At 47.9% G+C, this 25,138-nt stretch overlaps 1 protein-coding gene across 1 annotated transcript in view; it reads right to left on the bottom strand.

The window, feature by feature from the left end:
* The window catches only part of PLOD3 (procollagen-lysine,2-oxoglutarate 5-dioxygenase 3), an 84,791-nt gene that overhangs the window by 23,905 nt on the left and 35,748 nt on the right, over positions 1-25,138 (bottom strand). Inside the window, exons 2-8 of the mRNA XM_068273903.1 lie at positions 19,234-19,325; positions 16,722-16,858; positions 15,957-16,120; positions 13,992-14,104; positions 12,511-12,574; positions 10,200-10,297; positions 3,440-3,541 (exon numbers count right to left, since the gene is read on the bottom strand). Of these exons, the coding sequence (XP_068130004.1) occupies positions 3,440-3,541; positions 10,200-10,297; positions 12,511-12,574; positions 13,992-14,104; positions 15,957-16,120; positions 16,722-16,858; positions 19,234-19,325 (770 nt within the window). The remainder of the gene's footprint in view (positions 1-3,439; positions 3,542-10,199; positions 10,298-12,510; positions 12,575-13,991; positions 14,105-15,956; positions 16,121-16,721; positions 16,859-19,233; positions 19,326-25,138) is intronic.

A 25,138-nucleotide genomic window follows, 5' to 3' on the forward strand; every position in this document is an offset into this window, starting at 1 on the left:
AAAAAGTGAAGAAAAACTTCCAGCATTCCGGATCGATAGAAATAATAAAAAAAAAAAAATCTGATCTGATTTTTTTAGTCTAATGAAAAAAAAGTTTGATGTTTTTCTGGAGATCCGATAATTATCAAATTGACGTACAATCAGATCATTCTATTGTATCGTGTGTGGCCACCTTACAGTTGTTGCATATTTTAGGCAGCGTGGAAAGCAAGTAAACAAATGCTGTTATAATTAACTGGTCCGATCTCAAGCTGCAGAACTTTGCACCAACTCGGAAATGTCTTCATCCTCCAGCCCATCTCCAGAGGGGATTCTGAGCTTACATGCAACCTCCTTACAGGTCTTATTATAGCACCAGCTGCAGCCCAGATACTGACTCCGTATATGAGAGTCTCGGCCACATGAAATAGGCCTCTCCTTGTGGCAACAACCCTCCAGAGGAAATGCTCCACATTAATGACTGTACCCTGAGGTGCACCCAGCACATTCCTGGCATGAATGGGCGGCGGGGAAGAGCTTCCTTAAAGGGGAACGGCGTAAAATATCATAGGACTGGGATCTGAAAAACAATACCCAAGCAAGAGCCCTGAACAATAGGATGCCTTTAATAATTATGGTAGGCCGTGACGTAAGCAATAGGGGATGCAGAGCTTGCGACTGCCCCGGGGCCCCTGGAGTAGAGGGGCCCTCCTTCCATCTTATTCGCTTTGCATTGCTGCTATGCTGGTAATGAACACCTCTATATGTGCATTGCATAGCGGTAATCCTTAAAGGACACCTGTAGCAAGAGGTATGTGGAGGCTGCCATATTTATTTCCTTTTAAACAATACCAGTTGCCTGGCTGTCCTGCTGACCTATTTGGCTGCAGTAGTGGCTGAATCACACCAGAAACAAGCATGCAGCTAATGTTGTCAGATACACCTTATTTCCTGCCTGCTTGTTCAGGGTCTATGGCTAAAAGTATTAAAGGCAGAGGGGTCAGCAGGACAGCCAGGCAACTGGTATTGCTCAAAATGAAATACATATGAGAGCCTCCACATAGCTCTCACTACAGTTGTCCTTTAACCAGTGCTGGGACATGCAGGGGGGCCGGGCTGCTGGGACATGCAGGGGGGCCGGGCTGCTGGGACATGCAGGGGGGCCGGGCTGCTGGGACACATTGTATTTCCTGCTATTTCCTGTTTAGAGAGATTCCCACCAGCTGAGCCACAGACAGCAATCCTCTGCCAGAACAATCGCATGACTGGCCTCGCACCGAGATCAGCAACGCTCGTATTATATCTGCCATAGGGCAGCACGGTGGCCTAGTGGTTAGCCCTCTCGCCTTGCAGCGCTGGGTCCATGTCTACATGGGTTTCCTCCAAGCAATAAGTTTTCCTTACACATCCCAAAAACATACAGAAAAGTTAATTGGATTATCCCTAAATTTGGCCCTATAGTATAACACCTATAAAGTGTTATTGACAGTTTGCACTATTAGTGACTGGTTTTATCATTATCATACTAGACCTAAGGCCCGTTACAATAACGGGTGCTAGGCCTCTCCCCTCACAACCCCCCTCCCACCGCCGTATCGCCCGCAGGTCAGCACGCATGCACACACACGGCCGCGATGCATACCCATGCGCGCATACGCCCGCCCCCTGCAGTCCCAACGTCCGCCCCACGCGTCTCACATGTGCGGTAAGCCAAACACACGGACACAGAAACAAAGGAGGACACGGGGATTATTATAGAGGATTAGTATTCATATAGCACCAACATCTTCCACAGTGCTGTACAGAATACAAAGTCATGTCACTTAAAGGGAACCTAACATGAGAGTGATATGGAGGCTGTCATTTGTTTCCATGTAAAGAATGACAGTTGCCCTGCAGTCCTGTTCATCTTCTGGCATATATAAAATTGTCTGAGTCAAAACCCTGCAACAAGCATATGGCTAAATCCAGTAAAACCTGAGTCAGCAGAGTCAGAGTACCTGATCTGCTGCATGCTTGTTCAGGGGCAATGGCTAAAAGTATTAGAAGCAGAGGATCAGGAAGACAGCCAGGCAACTGGTATTATTTAAAAGGAAATACGTTTGGAAGCCTCCATATCCCTCTCACCTTGGGTTCCCTCAGCGGAGCTCTCACCATAGTCATGTATGTATGTATGTATGTATGTATGCATGTATGGTAATATAGGGCCAATTAAGGGGGAAGCCAATTAACTTATCTGTATGTTTTTTTGATTGTGGGAGGAAACCGGAGTACCCGGAATAAACACACAAAGACACGGAGAGAACATACAAACTCCTTGCAGATGTTGTCCTGGCTGGGATTCAAACCCGGGAGCCAGCGCTGCAAGGTGAGAGTGCTAACCACTATGCCACCGAGCTACCTGGCTTGGTATTTCTCTTTCTTCGGTAACCTGGGAGCTCTGGAACAACCCATCAAACCTTATAGAATGAGCCATAACGTCTTTAGATTGTAAGCCTTTGGCAGGGCCTCCCCCCTCCCTTAGTGTGCCCTTCTTAATTGTACTACCCCAATAATGACACCCTTCTCATGGACTAACTCGGACTCGTTTTGCCCGGCGTAATAATATTTTGCAACCGGATGTAATAATTTATATTTATAGCTATCAGAAGGTGCAACCTAACCATTAATTTCAATGTATTTGTATCAGAAAATGCCACGCAACCTAACCCTATTCTCACACAGACCCCTCCTCTACTGGGAAAATAATAACCCCCCCCCGCCCCTGGAGGGAATAAAGACCCCCCCCCCCCCTCTGGTGGGCAACTAAACACCAGCAGTTGCAAATAATGACAGCCTGGAAATGTGAAAGAAGGCGGGGCATACAGTTCCTTTAGATTGTAAGCTCGCAAGGGCAGGGCTCTCACCCTTTTGTGTCATGGGATGTTATTAATTTAATTGCTTGCACACTGTTAGACATTCATACATTTTAGTCATGTTAAATTTGCAATTGTAATCAGCAGTGCTGTATTTTGTATCCGTGTTCATATTTGATGTATATCATTGTCTGTATCATTATGTACCCCTTGTTTGTTTTCTTACATTGTACAGCGCCACGGAATATGTTGGCGCTTTATAAATAAATAAATAATAATAAGCACAGTCCACTGAAGGTGCAAAGTATTATTGGTTGCAATATTTTTCATTACACCGGGTCTCTGTAAAATGCATTTTATACCGATTGCATGTATAACCTTGTGCTATGTTGTATAACCGTGTGCTGCCTCTCTGTCACCCCTTGTTACAATGTATTTATCCCTATTTATTGTCCAGCGCTGCGTAATATGTTGGCGCTTTATAAATACAATATACAATTATTATTATAAATAATAATAATAATAATAATAATAATGCCTTTCCCTCAGTCCTGTGAGACATATTGTAACCCCCCCTTGCAGCCAGCAGAGGTCACTGCTCTCACCTCCACATCAGAGAGGTCCAGCAGGTCGTCATCGCAAATCTCACAGCCGCCTTCGTGCGTCCAGGCATTCGGCACGTAGTTGGCCAGGTAGTTCAGCTGCAGCTGGAAGAGAAAAGACAGCGTTTATAGGGAGGTCGCCCAGTAGGAGGCGGAGTTACTTTGTGCTGAGGTCATCAGAGCCAAGGAAACTCCTGGCCAATCACTGCGCATTGGCGTGACATATGGATTCTATATCAGGGTTGTCACACATGTTAATTGTCAATATTGTAATAAAGTTATTTTATAAATCGTTGCATTATTACTGATGGTCCTCTAAGCCCTGAAACTTTTTGCTTTCCTGCAAAACTACGCCGATTGGAGGACAGACTGGCCACACATTTACTTAGGCCTGGTGCACACCAAAAACCGCTAGCAGATCCGCAAAATGCTAGCAGATTTTGAAACGCTTTTTCTTCTTTTTCTGTAGCATTTCAGCTAGCGTTTTGCGGTTTTGTGTAGCGGTTTTGGTGTAGTAGATTTCCTGTATTGTTACAGTAAAGCTGTTACTGAACAGCTTCTGTAACAAAAACCGCCTGGCAAACCGCGCTGAAGTGCCGTTTTTCAGAGCGGTTTGCGTTTTCCTATACTTAACATTGAGGCAGAAACGCCTCCGCAATCCAAAATCTGCAGCAGCCCGGGAGTATGCGTTTCTGCAAAACGCCTCCCGCTCTGGTGTGCACCAGCCCATTGAGATACATTACCCAAGCGGATCGCAAACCGCAGCCGAACCGCTCTGGTGTGCACTAGGCCTCACTGCATGAGTGCTATTCACTGCACAGCGCAGAAGGGGGCGGTCTGGTGTGCGGTGGTAGATGCCCAGCTGATCGATGGATCGGTTTCCCCTCATCTAAATAGTGCTCCCCAGGCCCATGCAGAATGTAAGCAGCGGAGCATACTCACCTGGCCGCCACTTCTGCTCCTCCCCTCTCCTCTCTCTATCCTTGCCGGGGTGCCTTTTACTCTTGATCTGGCAGCATGCACATGATCACATGACGTATTTTTCAGACCAAAAGCCGCAATTGTAGAATACAGACACAGCCCTCACCTAATCTTCCCGGCAGGGTCATTGGCACGGGCATCCGCACATTGGGCAAAATGGGGCAATCACCCCACCCCTGGCCAGCTGCTGCCCTCCCCAGCCACCCAAACCCGCAGGAGGAGGAAGCAACACAAAAGGAGGGGCAGCGGGGACAGCAGCTGGGAGGGGGCCAGACCCCCCACCTCCCTCACCTGGGTCCCCTCCTTCTGGAGCTTTCCCCCCCCCCCCCAAATTAGCAGTGGCAAACAGAAGCGGGCATCAGCGGGCGGAGAGGAATTACTCACCTGCTTCGTGCGTTCCAGGCAATGGAGCACAGCATCATCCTCACATGACACTGGTCACCGCCTTCTCCACCGCTCTATGCTTTCTGAGTAGCGGAAGCACAATGAGCAGCAGAGAAGTTGGTGACCAGTGTCATGTGAGGATGATGCTGTGCGCCATCGCCTGGAACGCAGGAAGCAGCAGGTGAGTAATTCCTCTCCGCCCGCTGATGCCCGCTTCTGTTTGCCGCTGCTAATTTGGGGGGGGGGGGGGGGAGCTCCAGAAGGAGGGGACCCAGGTGAGGGAGGTGGGGGGTCTGGCCCCCCTCCCTGCCGCTGTCCCTCCTTCCAAGCTTCCCTCATACTGGGGGCAACTATGCTATACTGGGGGCAACTATACTATCTATACTGGGGGCAACTATACTCTCTCTGCCTTTCTGCTGTCGCTCTGTCTCTGCCTTTCTGTGCTCTCTCTCTGCTTTTCTGCTGTCTCTCTCCGTGAGCTCTCTGCCTTTCTGTGCCCTCTCCTCTCTCTCTCTTTCTGCTGTCTCTCTCTGTCTTTCTGCTTCTCTTTCTCTCCCTCTCTGCCTCCCTGCTGTCCCTCTCTGCTGTCTCTCTCTCTCTCCCCCTCTCAGCTGTGTGTCTCTCTCTGCCTCTCTACTGCCCTCCCCACACACGGGCCCACCCCTCCTGCCCATTGTCACCCTCTCTCATCCCTTAGCACCCTCCTGCAAAATCTGGGGTGTGGCTTAATGCCACACAGGGGCATGGCTTAAGTTTCCCTGTCACCACCTAAACTGTGGGGCTCCTGTGTCGGAGGCACTCGCAATCTAATCCCTACCATAGCCCTAGACTAATGTCCCACCATGGCTAAGTTCATGTAAATTTGGCTCCACCTGTGACCACACCCACATCGCTGTTCATGGCCACGCCCATTTTCCGGCACGCCGTGTTGCACGACTCCGACCCAGCACCCGACACCCCCCCCCCTCCCCCCCGGTCGGTGGGCTTCCATCCCCTCCTCCTTGTATTATCAGATGCACGCCGCCGGGTCACACAGGAGAGGATCCAACACGGAGGTCAGGTGAGGACTGTGAAAGTGGGGTGAAACGCCGCAGTACCAGGGAAAAAAAATCCAATACGAAATGACTTATTTGCTCTACCGATGCTGTTGCCTTTAGTGGTCACTGTCAGGATTAGGTGAAATGTGATATGAAACAAAAGAAATATATATATATATATATATATATATATATATATATATATATATATATATATATATATATATTTCTGCTGGTTTTACGGTTTCTCTGCGATGCAGAAAGTAACCTCACTTCTGCCCTTTTCTTGGTTTCCAACCCGGCTCACTGTTATAGCGGACCGGAACTCAGAACTTCCTCTCTGCTCTAAAAGATACGCAGCAGCATAATAACCTTTACAGAAAAACATTCCTTTGTTACAGCTGATACCAATCCTGCAATAAATCTGCAGTGTGTCTACTTCCTGCTTTCATGGAAGCAGACATGGGGTTAACATCCTGTGGTTACAAATGAGCTTTTCTGCCATGGCAGTTAGCTGACACAGCGGGGTGAGTATGCTTGGGATTAGTCACAGATGAGGGGAAATTACACAGGCTAAACTCTCTAAATACATACAGGGTGGATTTCTCTGTTTTCCTTGTGTCCTGTGCAAGAGTTCAGGTCCACTTTAATTTACTGCTTATTTTACTGATTACTGTCCCTCCCACAGCAAACAGAATGACAAATACACCCTGCTAAACACTAAATAAAATGTGTGTGTTCCTGGTGATTGAGACAAATGATGCACTCTTGGGACCAGAGCCAGTGTTTACCCGTTATGTATACACTGCGAGGGACGGAGGGCGAGTCCTGCTCATTCTCCTGGATTCTGGCTGCGTTCCCACCAGCTCCGCCTGGAACAATGGCTGCAGATGTCCTGAGAAATGTCCTCTCCATTTACCAAAACCCAGCCGTAATGCTTAACCCCTTCCTGTCAAAAATGGGAACGGAATCTTATGCGCAATGCCTTACACTCCACAATCTAATACAGTCACAACTGCTGCCAATCTTTGATTGGTACTCTGTTTTCAATCCTTTGCAAAAAAATAGTCTATAGTGATCAGCGCAAAACAGCAATCTACATAATCCACCACCACACCGATAAAAATCGCACTCACCAGCTCCTCTGATCATACAAAATGATCATATGCGCTCAGTCAACAACAAGAAGGCTGACGAGGCGGAGGCGCTAGCGGACATTGACGGGACGGCGGAGTTGCGTGGAGCGAGCGGTCGTCCTCAGTTCACTACCTCCAAATCTGCGCTTACCTGTATGCCTGTGATAGACATACATGGTTAACACGTGAGTGTGTTTTACTTTGATTTTAAAGAGGAATACATTTTATTTGAAACTTGATTACGCTATGTGGAGCATTTTATGTTTTATGTGGCCAATGAGCTTATGAAGAGGTAAAGGAAGCAGACCTTATTGATCGGAAGAAAAGGGAGTGTTGTTGACTGAGATCATATGATCATTTTGTATGATCAGAGGAGCTGGTGAGTGCGATTTTTATCGGTGTGGTGGTGGATTATGAAGATTGCTGTTTTGCGCTGATGACTATAGACGGACTAACCCCTTCCTGTACTCACAGCCCCATCGGCTGATACTGTGACTGGCTGACTACTGCACAATACCACTGCGGCTGATATCGTGACCAGCTGACCACTGCACAATACTCCCCTGGCTGATACCGTGACCAGCTGACCACTGCACAATACTCCCCTGGCTGATACCGTGACCAGCTGACCACTGCACAATACTCCCCTGGCTGATACCGTGACCAGCTGACCACTGCACAATACTCCCCTGGCTGATACCGTGACCAGCTGACCACTGCACAATACTCCCCTGGCTGATACCGTGACCAGCTGACCACTGCACAATACTCCCCTGGCTGATACCGTGACCAGCTGACCACTGCACAATACTCCCCTGGCTGATACCGTGACCAGCTGACCACTGCACAATACTCCCCTGGCTGATACCGTGACCAGCTGACCACTGCACAATACTCCCCTGGCTGATACCGTGACCAGCTGACCACTGCACAATACTCCCCTGGCTGATACCGTGACCAGCTGACCACTGCACAATACTCCCCTGGCTGATACCGTGACCAGCTGACCACTGCACAATACTCCCCTGGCTGATACCGTGACCAGCTGACCACTGCACAATACTCCTGCGGCTGATACCGTGACCAGCTGACTACTGCACAATACTCCTGCAGCTGATACTGTGATAGGCGGACCACTGCACAATACTCCTGCGGCCGATACCATAACCGGCTGGCTACTGCACAATACTCCTGCAGGTGATACTGTGACCGGCTGACTACTGCACAATACTCCTGCGGCTGATACCGTGACTGGCTGACTACTGCACAATACTCCTGCGGCTGATACCGTGACTGGCTGACTACTGCACAATACTCCTGCGGCTGATACCGTGACTGGCTGACTACTGCACAATACTCCTGCAGCTGATACCGTGACTGGCTGACTACTGCACAATATTCCTGCGGATGATACTGTGACTGGCTGGCTACTGCACAATACTCCTGCGGCTGATACTGTGACTGGCTGACTACTACACAATACTCCTGCGGCTGATACTGTGACTGGCTGACTACTGCACAATACTCCTGCGGCTGATACTGTGACTGGCTGGCTACTGCACAATACTCCTGCGGCTGATACTGTGACTGGCTGACTACTACACAATACTCCTGCGGCTGATACTGTGACTGGCTGACTACTGCACAATACTCCTGCGGCTGATACCGTGACTGGCTGACTACTGCACAATACTCCTGCGGCTGATACCGTGACCGGCTGACTACTGCACAATACTCCTGCGGCTGATACCGTGACCGGCTGACTACTGCACAATACTCCTGCGGCTGATACCGTGACCGGCTGGCTACTGCACAATACTCCTGCGGCTGATACCGTGACCGGCTGACTACTGCACAATACTCCTGCAGCCGATACTGTGACTGGCTGACCACTGCGCAATTCAGCATGCTTAAAGGATAACTCCAGCTATTTACATCAAACTAAACTCCACCGCCTGCCTAATATCCTACAGAGATCCGCCCACTTTGACCACAGGCGGACTTTCTCCGACTCCATCACTGGAATTAGTACATCGCTGCATTTATAATTTTTCCATCCCTATGCCAAATATACGTCTCATAAATGGATATTAGGCAAAGCTGATAGGCACTCCAATGAGGGCAGACGTGTGCTAGGCTGATATGGAGCTCTAGTCCAGCAGCACCCCAATCAGGAAGAGCAGAGATCAGCAGCACCACGGAGATTTATTTAAAGCTCTTTATTGCATAAAAGAGATGAAGCCCAGGGACAGTGACAGACGCCGTTTCGGAGAGACACTCCTTCCTCAAGCTGTATAAGCTCACTCAAGAGGACACGGACCAATCAAACCAGTGTAGATACCAGCATCCAATCGTAAAGCAGAGAATAATGAGAGGATCTGATGGGAAACAGGTATGTAAATCACCAGCCGTTAGCCCAGTGAAATTTGAAATACATCACACACATACTGGCCAATCAGCACTCACCAGCCAGAGAGGATCTGATGGGGAACTGCATCATAGTCTGCCTGCTCCTCCCAATCTCCCAGAGGGCAATGGGAGAAGCACAGCGTCAAAAAAACAAAACCGCCGCCGTCAGTATCAGAATGACATGACTGAGGATGCATATCCGCATGCTAATGCGGATTTCCACAAAAACGCGGAAATCCGCAAAATGAAATCTGCAAGAGGCATCCGCAAAGCAGGGGCGGAAAATACTAGGACACATAATATGCCTTGTCAACGCGTACTGTTGTCAAAACAACACGGAAAACCGCGAAAAAATGAAAAAATCCAAAGTATACCGGCGGAAAAAAACATCCCGTTAGTTACTGAGTGACCAAAACATACACAAAAACAGACAAGCTATGCGGGAGAAAGACAGCCTGTCACAAAGAGGCAGGCCACGAAACACTGTGACGCAGTTCAAAACCAAACATTCAACCCTGTACGGCTCGCACGATTAGTACACTGGGGGTTGCTGATTCATTTTTCTTTATTGTTTTTGTATTGTTTTGATACCAGTTCCAAAGCTGAATAATGTTTGGTTTCATCAATCATTAGCATGCGGATTTGCGTCCCACGTCATTCTGATGGCAGCGGCGGCGGTTTTGTGGTTGTATGCACCTTGGCAGTGGGCTAACCAGAATGACCGCTTACCTGTCTATATTAGGCTTTCATAAACTGTTTCTATGCATGTGGCGTGTAGCGGTGGGGTAAGGTGACATGCAGTGGTATATTCCGTACCTTGGTGGGGCCATTCCCATGGATGACGACGGGGGTGGTGTCAAACGCCATATTCCGCGCCCGCACCTTGTTACTTTCAAACTTCATGATGACCTCATCTGCAGGGAGAGAGTGATCAGCACACATAGACTGCAGCACAGAGAATGTACAACACAGGTCATAAGATGCTGAAGATAATTTCACCTTCATAATACAGAAGGCATTTGCCATAGTTCAGCTGTAAGTGAGCAACTGTGCTTTCCCATAATGCATCACTCCTGTCCCGAATATGCAAATCATCCCTTTAAAGGGACTCCGAGCAGTGCAGAAACTATGGAAAGATGCATACCATTTTAAAGCGCTCTTTCTCCTCTTTCCAATGATATATAAACCTCCGCCCTGCCTTTTAGTTTTTGCTATTTTCGCGATTGAAATTGCCGCGGCTTCGATCGCAAAAATAGAGAAAACTAAAAGGCGTAGGGCGACGATTTAGGGGTCGTCAGAAAGAGGAGAAAGAGAGCTTTAGAATGATATCCATCTATCCATAGTTATATTGTATTACACAGGACGACTTTTTCTCAAAGTCAGCAGCTCCATTCAGCAGAAAAAGTCGTCCTGTGTAATACAATGTAACTATGGAAAGATGGATATCATTTTAAAGCTCTCTTTCTCCTCTTTCTGACGACACCTAAATCGTCACCCTACGCCTTTTAGTTTTCTCTATTTTCGCGATCGAAGTCGCGGCCGCTGCAAGTTCAATCGCGAAAATAGCGAAAACTAAAAGGCGTAGGGCGGCGGTTGGAAAGATCATTGGAAAGAGAGCTTTAAAATGATATGCATCTTTCCATAGTTTCTGCACTGCTCGGAGTCCCTTTATGCTTCTGCAGCCAGGCTCACATCCAGAACTGCTAATGTATAGTGAGCCTGTAGCTTTACATTTTACACAGCCACATCAACCCAACACTTATTTATTTATTTTAGTATTTATACAGCGTTGACATCTTCTGCAGCGCTGTACAGAGTATATTGTCTTGTCACTTACCTGTCCCTCAGAGGAGCTCACAATCTAGTCCCTACCATAGTCATACATCTGTGTATGTATAGAGTAGCGTATGTATCAGACCAGGGCCATTTTTTAAGGGGGAAGCCAATTAACTTGTCTGTATGTTTTTGGGATGTGGGAGGAAACCGGAGTGCCCGGAGGAAACCCACGCAGACACAGGGAGAACATACCAACTCCTTGCAGATGTTGACCTGGCTGGGATTGGAACTGGGGACTCAGCGCTGCAAGGCGAGAGAGCTAACCACCACGCCACCGTGCTGCCCACAACCTGTATCGGTGTTATTGGTCCATTGATGTGGCTCTATGGCATAGGGATGGGACCAGTACTACAGAATACCCAGATAGATCATGGTGACCCAGAACCACTAAGAAAGTATAAAGTGCTAAAGAGGGGCAAAGGAGACCAAAACGTCGTCCTACCAAGAGGCTATGCTAAATGTCATTTTGCTTTAAGATAAAAATGTGAACGGCAGAGCGGCAAGTGATAGAGTCTTATCAATTTTCTTAAGGTGGTCACTAATGATCCAATTTTCTCAAATATTGTTTGAGCAATCATAATTCTGATCAGAAGTGGAATATCGTAATGCATTGTTCACTACACCATCAACGAACCAAACTTTGCTTCCCATCACAACAGACTAGACAATTCTAATTTCGGTTCAATGAAAATCCAAACGACTGTTTTTATAATCGTAATTGAGTGTGCTCATCAACTGAGATTATGTACAACCAATCCGATCACATCCGATCGGAATGATCTGATCGTTCAAACAATTATTCGCTAGAAATTGGAGCGTTAGAGGCCACCTTTAGTTTTCTCCTGTATTCCTTTATCAGCAGAAGTCCCAGCTTAGACTTGTCCTTTTCCTCCATACTTGTTGGATTGTGTTGGATCTGTATACAGAGCTCTGATAGGTAATAGTTACCGAGGAGACCACCACCACGGATACCTAATGAGGTGGGTAGCCCATGGAAACTCTCTGCTTGGTGCTTTTATAAGGGGTTACTGCTGATTTAGGCTTGTTTGCTGTGTTTTTTTTTTTTTTTGGGGGGGGGGGGGGGTACTGACTCCTCCCCAATTTGGTCAATAATGGAGTTCAGTGGTTTTCCTGACATACTATCCGTGCCGTTGCCTTTCCTCCTGTTTCCTCCGCTGGTGACCCCAGACTTGTGTCTTGCAAGCAGTGAGCGCACCAGAGGAGTGAGTGCTGCGCAGAGACGCTGGAGCAGACGTACCAAGGAGCTGCTGCTCAGAGTTATCTGACTCACCAATGGCTCCGTTCAGGTTCTGGAAGATTTTTGCTTTGTGGTCCAGAGCGATGCTGAACTTCTCCTATGGAGAAATAGAGAGGACTGGATGTCACTACAGATTGAAACAGGGAGGGAGGGGTTGGGAGTAAAAAAAAAAAAAAAAAAAAAAAAAAGGAGAGAAAGAGGGAGAAGGGAAAAAAAAAAGGTGGTGGGTGGTATGAGAGAGAATGGGAGGGGGCGGGGGAAGAGAATGGGGAGAGGGAAGAAACTGTACAGACTACCCTCGCAGCACACCATGTCACAGCATAATTAAAGGGGCACTATGGCGGTAAATGTAAAAATTTTAAATATGTGCAAACAAAGAAGTACTTTTTTTTCCAGAGTAAAAGGAGCCATAAATTACTTTTCTCCTATGTTGCTGTCACTTACAGTAGGTAGTAGAAATCTGACAGAAGTGACAGGTTTTGGACTAGTCCATCTCTACATGGGGTATTCTCTTTATTTTTTATTTTCAAAAGCACTTAGTGAATGTCAGTTGCTCTGTCCAACTGCCAAAAAACTGTGTAGTGAGCAGGGAGGCTGGCCAGCATCATTGTTTAAATCCTTTTTAGGGAATATCTTTATAAAGAATGAAAACCTTGCTGAGAATCCCCTATGAAGAGATGGACTAGTCTAAAACCTGTCGCTTCTGTCAGATTTCTACTACCTACTGTAAGTGACAGCAACATAGGAGAAAAGTAATTTATGGCTCATTTTACTCTGGAAAAAATGTAATTATTTGTCTATGCACATATTTTACATTTTAAAATGTTTCCCATAGCGCCCCTTTAAGCACACCTGAAGAGAGAAAGAGGGATATTGCCATATTTATTTCCTGTAATGCACACTGCCTGGCTGTCATCCTGATCCTCCTCCTCGAATACTGTTAGCCATAGCCCCTGAACAAGCATGCAGCAGATCAGGTGTTTGACATTTTTGTCAGATCTGACAAGATTAGCAGCTTGCTTGTTTCTGGTGTGATTCAGACACTACTGCAGCCAAATAGAGCATCGGGACAGCCAGGCAACTAGTATTGTTTTAAATGAGATACAATATGGCAGCGTCCATATCCCTCTCACTTTAGTTGTCCTTTAAATGTGACTGCATTTGCCGCATGCTTGTTTCAGGTGTGTGATTCAGACACTACTGATGCCAGAGAGATCAGCAGGACAGCTGGTACTGTTTAAACGGAAATGAATATGGCAGCCGCCATATCCCTCTTACTAATCTCACAGTGTCCATGAAATGTTCTAGCCCCCACCCCAGAATGCCCCTCTCCTATCTTCCCATCTTAATTTTTGCCTTGGCAAGAAAGGGGAGAGGAGGCGAGAGGTAGGGTAAGAGGCAGGAGAGGCGCAGTGACCATACAAGGTGGGACACAGGAAGGGGGCGGGGTAGAGAAGCACAGGAGGTGGGGACAGTCACACCCAATGCTCAGTTATGCCATTCCCAGCACTCACCCGCATCTCCTCATCCAGGTAGACCTTCGTGTAGAATAACTGGTCATCATCATCGTCCTTATACTTCCACAGCTGGACTATCCGGTAGAGCTGCTGAGCGTAGCCAATAAACCCTGTCCCCAAAGAGAAGACCCGACATAAGGAGAGACTCCGGACAAACAGGAAGTACTGAGAATTGCCACACGGCAGCGCACTCAGGAAGTACTGACACACTGCAGCACACCCAGACAAACAGGAAGTACTGAGAACTGCAGCACACGCAGACAAACAGGAAGTACTGAGAACTGTCACACGGCAGGACACGCAGACAAACAGGAAGTACTGAGAACTGTCACACGGCAGGATACGCAGACAAACAGGAAGTACTGAGAACTGCAGCACACGCAGACAAACAGGAAGTACTGAGAACTGTCACACGGCAGGACACGCAGACAAACAGGAAGTACTGAGAACTGTCACACGGCAGGATACGCAGACAAACAGGAAGTACTGAGAACTGCAGCACACGCAGACAAACAGGAAGTACTGAGAACTGTCACACGGCAGGACACGCAGACAAACAGGAAGTACTGAGAACTGTCACACGGCAGGATACGCAGACAAACAGGAAGTACTGAGAACTGTCACACGGCAGTGCACGCAGACAAACAGGAAGTACTGAGAACTGTCACACGGCAGTGCACGCAGACAAACAGGATGTACTGAGAACTGTCACACGGCAGTGCACGCAAACAGTAAAAAGGCAGCACATAGTAAGAGACTGAATACTACATGCCATTCTACAGTATGGAGCATGAGAACATTCTTATATAGCAGCGCAGCAGAGGGGCTTGCTTTAAAGGGACACTTAAGTCAAACAAAAAAAAAAAATGAGTTTTACTCACCTGGGGCTTCCAATAGCCCCCTGCAGGTGTCCGGTGCCCTCGCCGTCTCCCTCCGATCCCCCTGGCCCCGCCGGCAGCCACTTCCTGTTTCGGTGACAGGAGCCAACAGGCTGGGGACGTGAGTGATTCTCCGTGTTCCTGGCCACAATAGCGCCATCTATGCTACTATAGCACATATCATATACCATATAGCAGCATAGAGGGTGCTAATGTGTCTGGGAACGCGAAGAATCACTCGCATCCCCAGCCTGTCAGCTCCTGTCACCAAAACAGGAAGTGGCTGCTGGCGGGGCCAGGAGGATCGAAGGGAGACGGCGAGGGCAACGGACAGCTGCAGGGGGCTATTGGAAGCCCTAGGTGAGTAAAACTCATTTTTTTTGTTTGACTTAAGTGTCCCTCTAAGCAATACATTTCCCGGGGTTCATTTAAAAATAAATAAATAAATGGTGGAGAGATTGTATAGAACAGCTTTAAGATACCCATACATCTATCAACTTGGCCAATTGACCATCCGATTCCATAATGATTATTGAATCGTATGAAAATCGGTGCCATTAAGAGCATGCCCAATCGACAATTGGTTGCATGTATCAATCACATATACTGTAAGATGTCAGGCCGTTGTGGTCGATGGGGTGCACGGCGGTAATGGCGAGCGATATCGGGAAGAGCGTCACACGCGCCCCCTCACGTTACACTGGCAACCACGTGGGGCATGTGTTTGCGGACGAGTCAGCAGCGGTCACACACAGGTAAAGCACTGTGCAGCGGAGGGGACCGGGAGGCACCGGAGCTGTGGTGAGGGCACAGGATGGCTGCCAGGGGCTGGAGGAAGCCCAAGGTAAGTGGATTTTTTTTTTAATTTAGCCGGACGTATCCTTTAAACAAAAAATCAGGAAGGTTGTGTGTGTGTAAGTTGTTTGTGCTGTTCCAGCTGCAGGGGCGTAAGGAAGAGAGGAGCCTGAGCACCCACAATAGTTGTCCTTACTGACAGACCCAAAGGAGTGCTAGACCTATACGATGTTTAACAGGTTTGTAAGAGTTTGTCACAGCTGGAACATAGCGATGGTTGCACACTCACCTCCGGAGTTCAGGAAGCGCTTCCCGTTGCCGACGGGTGGATATTTCTCAGCCAGGGACCAGTCCGGCCAGCAGAAGCCCTCTGCAGAGAAGACCACCCTGTGGTCAAACTGGTGGAACTTCCAGAGCAGCTCAATGGGACTGCCGGCCAAGACGACATCATAGCTGAGGAGAAAGACGACAGGAGAGGGTCAGAGGAGAGGAGAACATCAGAGGGCGGGAGGGCGTCAGAGGAGAGAGAAGAAGAGGAATGAGAACATCAGAGGGCAGGAGGGCACAAGAGGAGAGAGGAGGAAGAGGACGGGGAACATCAGAGGGTGGGAAAGCAGAAGAGGACAGGAGAAGGCCAGAGGAGAGAGAAGAAAGAGGATAGGAGAATTATGACCCAAACACACAGAATTTGTTTTATGAGCTCTGTTTATGCTAAAGAACTCTAATGCTGGTTGGCATAAATCACGTGAAACAAAAACGGCTTCCAGAAGACAGTTGCTGAAATGAACCCACCTCTCCTATGAAGACCCCAAGCTCATTTTGGCTCTCCTACGCAGAAATGGACACTTGACTATTATTAGGCCCACTGCCATGTAATGCTTGGAGGGCACATTGGTAACCTTTAGGGCAGTATGACCCAATTATGGTGCCCAGAAGAGCCCTGGATTTTCTGGGATTCTAGCAACACCCCTGATGGGACATTATCGCCTGAAGAGAGTAATGCATGGGTAAGTGCCGCCAGCTGACGCAGGAACTTGCAGAAAGGACGTCCTACCTGTCTACAAACATGACAATCAGATCCTCATCCTCGTGGACTTTCTCCAGCTCCTCCTTCAGCCAGCGGACCTTCTGACCTCCTCCGACAGTACGGGCCACATCGCCCCCTTTCCACACCTCGCCCAGCCCCAGAGTCTGCAAAAAAAAGTACAAAGTGTCAAGGCAAACACAAACCGCTTTTCTCCCAGACAACCCACCACTGACTACATTGAGAAGAAAAATGCTCCATGTCTTCTAATCCATTCTTATATTTTACATCTACCTCCCGGGGAAGACTTAGCAAAACCAGCGCAAGGACTGGAGCAGAACCGGAGCACAAGCCAAGATCAAGGATTCTGATTGGATGCCCTTAACAACTGCTCATTTTACATCCAATTGCCCCATCTCTCCTTGCACTGGTATGCAAAAATCTGCCCCACAAATCCCATTTCCTGCCCTCATTGGCAGCTTCAATCCTCCAGAGGCTTTTCCGTCTTCTTCCGGACCACCGCTTGTTGTAGGGAACCTATAAAAGTTTGCGGCTGCGCTCCCGTGTGGGAACAAGTGCGGCCACACTGCGTATGGACACGCTGTCATATGCCTGCGCAGTGCAGGGGGGGGGGGGGTGCCAGCGCTAGAGGGGGGACGGGGAAGCCACTGGATTATCTGGAAGCTTCCATTTACTGAGGTGAACATCTCTTTAGGGCACTTCCTCCCCCCCCCCCCCCCCATTAGAACACTTAAATCTTCTACCGTCTCTGCTGAATGACCATCTAACAGTTCTGAGCAGCAATCTATGAAATATTGCCCTTTCTCCTTTGCTCTCAGAAGCGGTTCTCTGCCAGGAAAATGTTTTAGGACTGTAATTCCTTATCAGTGAGGGTTATGCTATAGTTCGACTATAGTGCCAACTGGAGAAAAATGGTCACTTGCTTACATGAATGTTTACAATGTACCCGAGACAATTGACACAGAAGGATTACACTTCCCTGGGGCCATTAGTTTGTGAGCTCCCTCAACATCTGTCCAGTCCCGTCCGCTGTCCCCAACTGAGCCAGTCAGGAAGATTGCGCATGCACGGCCCCGCCCACGTGCCTCCCTGCTAGTGCCCCCGTTGCCGGGAGTGTTCTATACCTGGGCAGTTATAAGCCTTGACCAACTGCACAGACGCAGAATTCTCCCAGCCACAGGAGCATAGCCAGGAATGCATGAGGCAGCGCATGCACAGCAATCCCCAACTATCATGGCTGAGAGTGGGAGAATAGAGCGGCCAGGGAGGACACAGACTACTGGGGGCTGCAAGAAGCACCAGGCAGGTATAAAGCCTTGGTTGTCTGTCTCAGGTTTCCATAGCCTAGTCATATGTAAGAATGGCACTCCACATACACAAGTCATGTCAATTCAGGTATCCTTTAAAACGACACCTGAAGCATACAATATAGGCGTGACCACGTGCCTCTGCTGCATACAATATAGGCGTGACCACGTGGCTCTGCTCTGCTGCATACAACATAGGAGTGACCATGTGCCTCTGCTCTACTGCATATAACATAGGCGTGACCATGTTCCTGTTAAACAATATCGGTTGCCTGGCAGTCCTGCTGATCTCTTTGGCTGCAGTAGTGTCTGAATCACACACCTGAAACAAGCATGCAGCTAGTCCAGTCACACTTCAATAACCTGATCTGCTGCATGCTTGTTCAGGGGCTATGGCTACAAGTATTAATAAAGGCAGTGGATAAGCAGGTCAGACAGACAATGTGCATTGTTTAAAAGGAAGTAAACATGGCAGCCCCCATATCCCTCTCCCTTCAGGAGTCCTTTAAAAATTCTCTCTCTTTCATCTTTTAGACAACCAGGAAAACCCCCCAAAAAGCGACAGCTCATATTCCCTATCTGTGCGGAAGCTCATCGCATGGGTAATTTGCTGTGCAGAGCCCTTGTCACACATTGTCTACAGCTGGGCTGATCCAGTGATTGGGTGGAGTTGGTCACACGCCACCTGACAGGCTAGGAACACTGTGGAATGGCCACGCTTTCTACACACACCACACACTAAACACACTACACACACACACACACTGTATACACACACACTGTATACACACACACTGTATACACACACACTGTATACACACACACTGTATACACACACACACACTGTACACACACACACACACTGTACACACACACACACACTGTACACACACTGTACACACACACACACACACTGTACACACACACACACTGTACACACACACACACACACTGTATACACACACACACTGTACACACACACTGTACACACACTGTACACACACACTGTACACACACTGTACACACACTGTACACACACTGTACACACACTGTACACACACACACACTGTACACACACACACACTGTACACACACACACACTGTACACACACTGTACACACACTGTACACACACACTGTACACACACACTGTACACACACACGTACACACACACGTACACACACACTGTACACACACACTAAAATATGACTCACCCGCACGGTGTAGTTGAAATGGCGAGCCGTCCTCATGAATCGCTGGAAGCCCTCCGTCGTATCAGTGGCCACTGTGACGACCAGCAACTTCTCTGAAAGGCAGAGCAGAGGCACATGGTCACACCTACAGTATGTTGTATGCAGCAGAGCAGAGGTACGTGGTCACACCTATATTGTATGCAGCAGAGGCACGTGGTCATGCCTATATTGTATGCAGTAGAGCAGAGGTACATGGTCACGCCTATATTGTATGCAGCAGAGCAGAGCCACGTGGTCACACCTATATTGTATGCAGCAGAGGCACGTGGTCACGCCTATATTGTATGCAGCAGAGCAGAGGTACGTGGTCACGCCTATGTTGTATGCAGCAGAGCAGAGGTACGTGGTCACGCCTATGTTGTATGCAGCAGAGCAGAGGCACGTGGTCACGCCTATGTCATATACAGCAGAGCAGAGCCACGTGGTCACGCCTATGTCATATACAGCAGAGCAGAGGCACGTGCGTGATCACGCCTATATTGTATGCAGTAGAGCAGAGGCACGTGGTCACGCCTATCTTGTATGCCGCAGAGCAGAGGCACGTGGTCACGCCTATATTGTATGCAGTAGAGCAGAGGTACATGGCCACGCCTATATTGTATGCAGCAGAGCAGAGGCACATGGTCACGCCTATGTTGTATGCAGTAGAGCAGAGCCACGTGGTCACGCCTATATTGTATGCAGCAGAGCAGAGGCACATGGTCACGCCTATGTTGTATGCAGCAGAGCAGAGCCACGTGGTCACGCCTATATTGTATGCAGCAGAGGCACGTGGTCACGCCTATATTGTATGCAGCAGAGGCACGTGGTCACGCCTATATTGTATGCAGCAGAGGCACGTGGTCACGCCTATATTGTATGCAGCAGAGCAGAGGTACGTGGTCACGCCTATATTGTATGCAGCAGAGCAGAGGCACATGGTCACGCCTATGTTGTATGCAGTAGAGCAGAGCCACATGGTCACGCCTATATTGTATGCAGCAGAGCAGAGGCACATGGTCACGCCTATGTTGTATGCAGCAGAGCAGAGCCACGTGGTCACGCCTATATTGTATGCAGCAGAGGCACGTGGTCACGCCTATATTGTATGCAGCAGAGGCACGTGGTCACGCCTATATTGTATGCAGCAGAGCAGAGGTACGTGGCCACGCCTATGTTGTATGCAGCAGAGCAGAGGCACGTGGTCACGCCTATGTTGTATGCAGCAGAGCAGAGGCACGTGGTCACGCCTATGTCATATACAGCAGAGCAGAGGCACATGGTCACGCCTATATTGTATGCAGTAGAGCAGAGGCACGTGGTCACGCCTATCTTGTATGCCGCAGAGCAGAGGCACGTGGTCACGCCTATATTGTATGCAGTAGAGCAGAGGTACATGGTCACGCCTATATTGTATGCAGCAGAGCAGAGGCACATGGTCACGCCTATGTTGTATGCAGCAGAGCAGAGCCACGTGGTCACGCCTATATTGTATGCAGCAGAGCAGAGGCACATGGTCACGCCTATGTTGTATGCAGCAGAGCAGAGCCACGTGGTCACGCCTATATTGTATGCAGCAGGCACGTGGTCACGCCTATATTGTATGCAGCAGAGCAGAGCCACGTGGTCACGCCTATGTTATATGCAGAAGAGCAGAGGCACGTGGTCACGCCTATATTGTATGCAGTAGAGCAGAGGCACGTGGTCACGCCTATCTTGTATGCCGCAGAGCAGAGGCACGTGGTCACGCCTATATTGTATGCAGTAGAGCAGAGGTACATGGTCACGCCTATATTGTATGCAGCAGAGCAGAGGCACATGGTCACGCCTATGTTGTATGCAGCAGAGCAGAGCCACGTGGTCACGCCTATATTGTATGCAGCAGAGGCACGTGGTCACGCCTATATTGTATGCAGCAGAGCAGAGCCACGTGGTCACGCCTATGTTATATGCAGCAGAGCAGAGGTACGTGGTCACGCCTATATTGTATGCCGCAGAGGCACGTGGTCACGCCTATGTTGCATGCCACAGAGCAGAGGCCTGTGGTCACGCCTATGTTGCATGCCGCAGAGCAGAGGCCTGTGGTCACGCCTATGTTGCATGCCGCAGAGCAGAGGCCTGTGGTCACGCCTATGTTGCATGCCGCAGACAGAGGCCCGTGGTCACGCCTATGTTGTATGCAGCAGAGCAGAGCTATGTGGTCACGCCTATGTTGTATGCAGCAGAGCAGAGGCACGTGGTCACGCCTATGTCATATGCAGCAGAGCAGAGGCACGTGGTTACGCCTATGTTGTATGCAGCAGAGCAGAGCTATGTCGTCACGCCTATGTTGTATGCAGCAGAGCAGAGGCACGCGGCCGCGCCTATGTAATATGTAGCAGAGCAGAGGCACGTGGTCACGCCTATGTCATATGCAGCAGAGCAGAGGCACGTGGTTACGCCTATGTTGTATGCAGCAGAGCAGAGGCACGCGGCCACGCCTATGTCATGTAGCAGAGCAGAGGCACGTGGTCATGCCTATGTTGTATGCCGCAGAGCAGAGGCCTGTGGTCACGCCTATGTTGTATGCAGCAGAGCAGAGGCATGTGGTCACGCCTATGTTACAGTATAAGCAGCCGAGCAGAGGCACGTGATCACGCCTATGTTGTATGTAGCAGAGCAGAGGCACGTGATCACGCCTATGTTGTATGTAGCAGAGCAGAGGCACGTGGTCACACCTATGTCATATGTAGCAGAGCAGAGGTACGTGGTCACGCCTATGTTGTATGCCGCAGAGCAGAGGCACGTGGTCACGCCTATGTTGTATGTAGCAGAGCAGAGGCACGTGGTCACGCCTATGTCATATGTAGCAGAGCAGAGGTACGTGGTCACGCCTATGTTGTATGCCGCAGAGCAGAGGTACTTGGTCACGCCTATGCTGTACAGAGCAGAGAGCGTAATTTCCAGACACATCGCTCACAGAAATAATCTCCATTAGTTTAATTTATACAAATTCACGTAACCTCCTTAGCGTTCTATTTCTGCAGGATTTCTGTGCAAAAAGTGGTACAATTAATTTTCTTGAAATTTTTGCTTGCAACTTACTAAAATCCGTCAAGCAAGGGTCTAGTATCCACTTTGAGTATAATAAAAGCTATAAACAAAAGTCAAATACAGAATCATGTCAAAAAGTTAAATTAACATTTCTAAAATAAACTTCTTAATCACAAATACAAAAATCCTCCTCAAATATGGATGAAGAAATAAATCTACAGACGCAGAAATAAATACTGTCCAGTGTTTACCTAAAACATCTCTCATGTACAACTAAGGGCCAGTTCACACCCACACTTGCAATTTACCCGCTGTTTATGCAAAAGCAGCATTTTAATCTTTATTTTTCCACTGTCTGGAAGCAGCAGAATCTGGTCATTCCAGGATCCATTAGTATCGCACTCCGTTGTCCCCCTGCGGGATGAAAAATGACGATCGTTGGAAATCGCCATTAAAAGTCAACAAATGCTTTTCTGCACGCTTGCAGAAAAGCATTTGGACGAGACTCTGGGCAGATGATTGAGACATCCACCTGAATCGGCCCTAACGGTCCATACACACGCTGGTCTGAACTCTGAGTGCTGCACCATAACGACTGCCATGGCGGGGGTGGTCATTATGGTCAGACCAGCGTGACTACATCAGGCATATGACGATTGCATGAAGATCCAGCGGGTTTGATTTGTAGCAATGCCCGAGCACAGCACAATAGCATTGTCCTCTCCATTCAGCACACTCATTGTTTCTACCCCTGCATAGGAAAAGACACGTTGTGTGCAAAGGCTGTGCACTGTCGCCTTTTGGCTGTAGGCAACTCTGTTAAGATGCGCAGGGGGCGATAAGCGCATCTGGCGCAGCAGCTTCCAGAGGGTGGGGAGGTGCCTAGAACAATGCCGTTGGGTCATGCTTAGGCATAGCTAAAGGTCCGACATGCCAGATCTTTAGGGATCGTCATTGGGCCACTGTACACACTCTGGTCTGCTGCACAACTCTGTCTCAGCAGAGTTCAGACCAGTGTGGCAATAAGTGTCATTCTCTGTACAATATACAGTATGGTATTAGATTTCAGAACTGAATTTTCTGAAATGCTGTAACATCTGTCTACTGCCAGTAGGTGGTGCACATACACCATTATAACTCTTTCCAGGCCAGTTTTCAGCATTGAGGAAGCTAACTCCTCCATAGCATTTGTAGCAAGTTTTTTTTTTTTTTTTTTTTTTTTAACAAGGAGTCAGCCTCCTCCTTACCACCAGGGAGGCTACAGTGAACCAGAGGTGAAAAGTGAGATAAACAATTGTATTTACCCTCCTGCTCCTAAAAATGACTTTTTAAATAGATATCCCCATAGTTTTATTGTACATTTTACAAAGAAGAATGAATGTTTTGTTGTCTCTGCTCAATGGCAGTCTATTAAGAGTCCCTAAATGAAAATACATGAACTAATTACTTTTTTTTTTAATTTCCCCTGCTCTCAGAAGTTGTATTTTGCCAGGAAAACTATTAGGACTCTAGTTTGCTTATCAGTGAGGTTCACTGTGTTACCGACAAGACAGAAGCTGTCACTTTTATGTCTAGGAATTAACTCTTACAGGCCCAACAAACAAGTAAACCAACCTGGTTGTTATGTTTTGCATTGTACATATACAGGTTTGTCTCATGTCGCCTCCGGTACACTTTAAAAACTGAAAAAAAAAAACCCACCCTATTTACGTGGCTGAGTCTACCCATACAGGCTTAAAGATACTCTGTAACTTCAAAAAGATCCCCTGGGGGGTACTCACCTCGGGTGGGGGAAGCCTCCGGATCCTAATGAGGCTTCCCACGCCGTACTCTGTCCCACGGGGGTCTCGCTGCAGCCCTCTGAACAGCCGGTGACTGTGCCGACTCAGTTCAATATTTACCTTTAATGTATAATAATGTACTACAAGGGGACGACACTGAAGGGAAATGGCAAGCTTTTAAACGTATTCTCAATCAATATTGTAGTATGTATATCCCATATGGAAACAAAATGTCTAGGAATAAAAAAAGGCCTCTATGGATGAATAGAAAGGTTAGGGATAAAATGAAGAGGAAAAAGAATGCCTAGAAGGTCCTAAAACAGGAGGGGACTGAGGCTGCACTAAGCAATTATAAGGAGTGCAATAAAAATTGTAAAAAAGAAATTAGGCTGGCAAAGATCGAAGCTGAAAATCAAATCGCTAGGGATATCAAATCTAACCCAAAAAAGTTTTACAAGTACATCAACTCTAAAAAAAGAAAGGTTGACTGTATAGGAATCCTAAAGGATGAGGGTGGGAACTCAATGGTGGACGACCAAGGTAAGGCAGAGTTATTAAATGCTTTCTTTGCTTCTGTCTTCACAAAGGAAACAGCACTGTTGCAAATTACAGAGGCAGAAGAGTCTCAATCTTCTAACTGTAATATTAAATACTTAACGCAGGAAGAAGTAAAGGCAAGACTAAATAAATTAAAAATAGACAAGGCACCTGGCCCAGATGGCATGCATCCTCGGGTCCTAAGAGAATTAAGTTCAGTTATAGCTAAGCCCCTTTATCTTATCTTTTGTGACTCTCTTGCAACTAGCAGAGTCCCAGTGGATTGGCGTACAGCCCACGTTTTCCCATTATTTAAGAAGGGCAAAAAATCTGATCCAGGAAATTATAGACCTGTAAGCTTAACATCAGTTGTATGCAAACTATTTGAGGGGTTACTAAGAGATACTATACATGACTTCATAGTAGAAAATAATCTTATTTCTCAGCATCAACATGGGTTTACTACAGACAGGTCCTGTTTGACTAACATGCTCAGCTTTTATGAGGTAGTGAATGTTAATATGGATATTGGGAAT

This window comes from Hyperolius riggenbachi, chromosome 3 (assembly GCF_040937935.1).
Source record: "Hyperolius riggenbachi isolate aHypRig1 chromosome 3, aHypRig1.pri, whole genome shotgun sequence".
Classification (NCBI taxonomy): Eukaryota; Metazoa; Chordata; class Amphibia; order Anura; family Hyperoliidae; genus Hyperolius; species Hyperolius riggenbachi.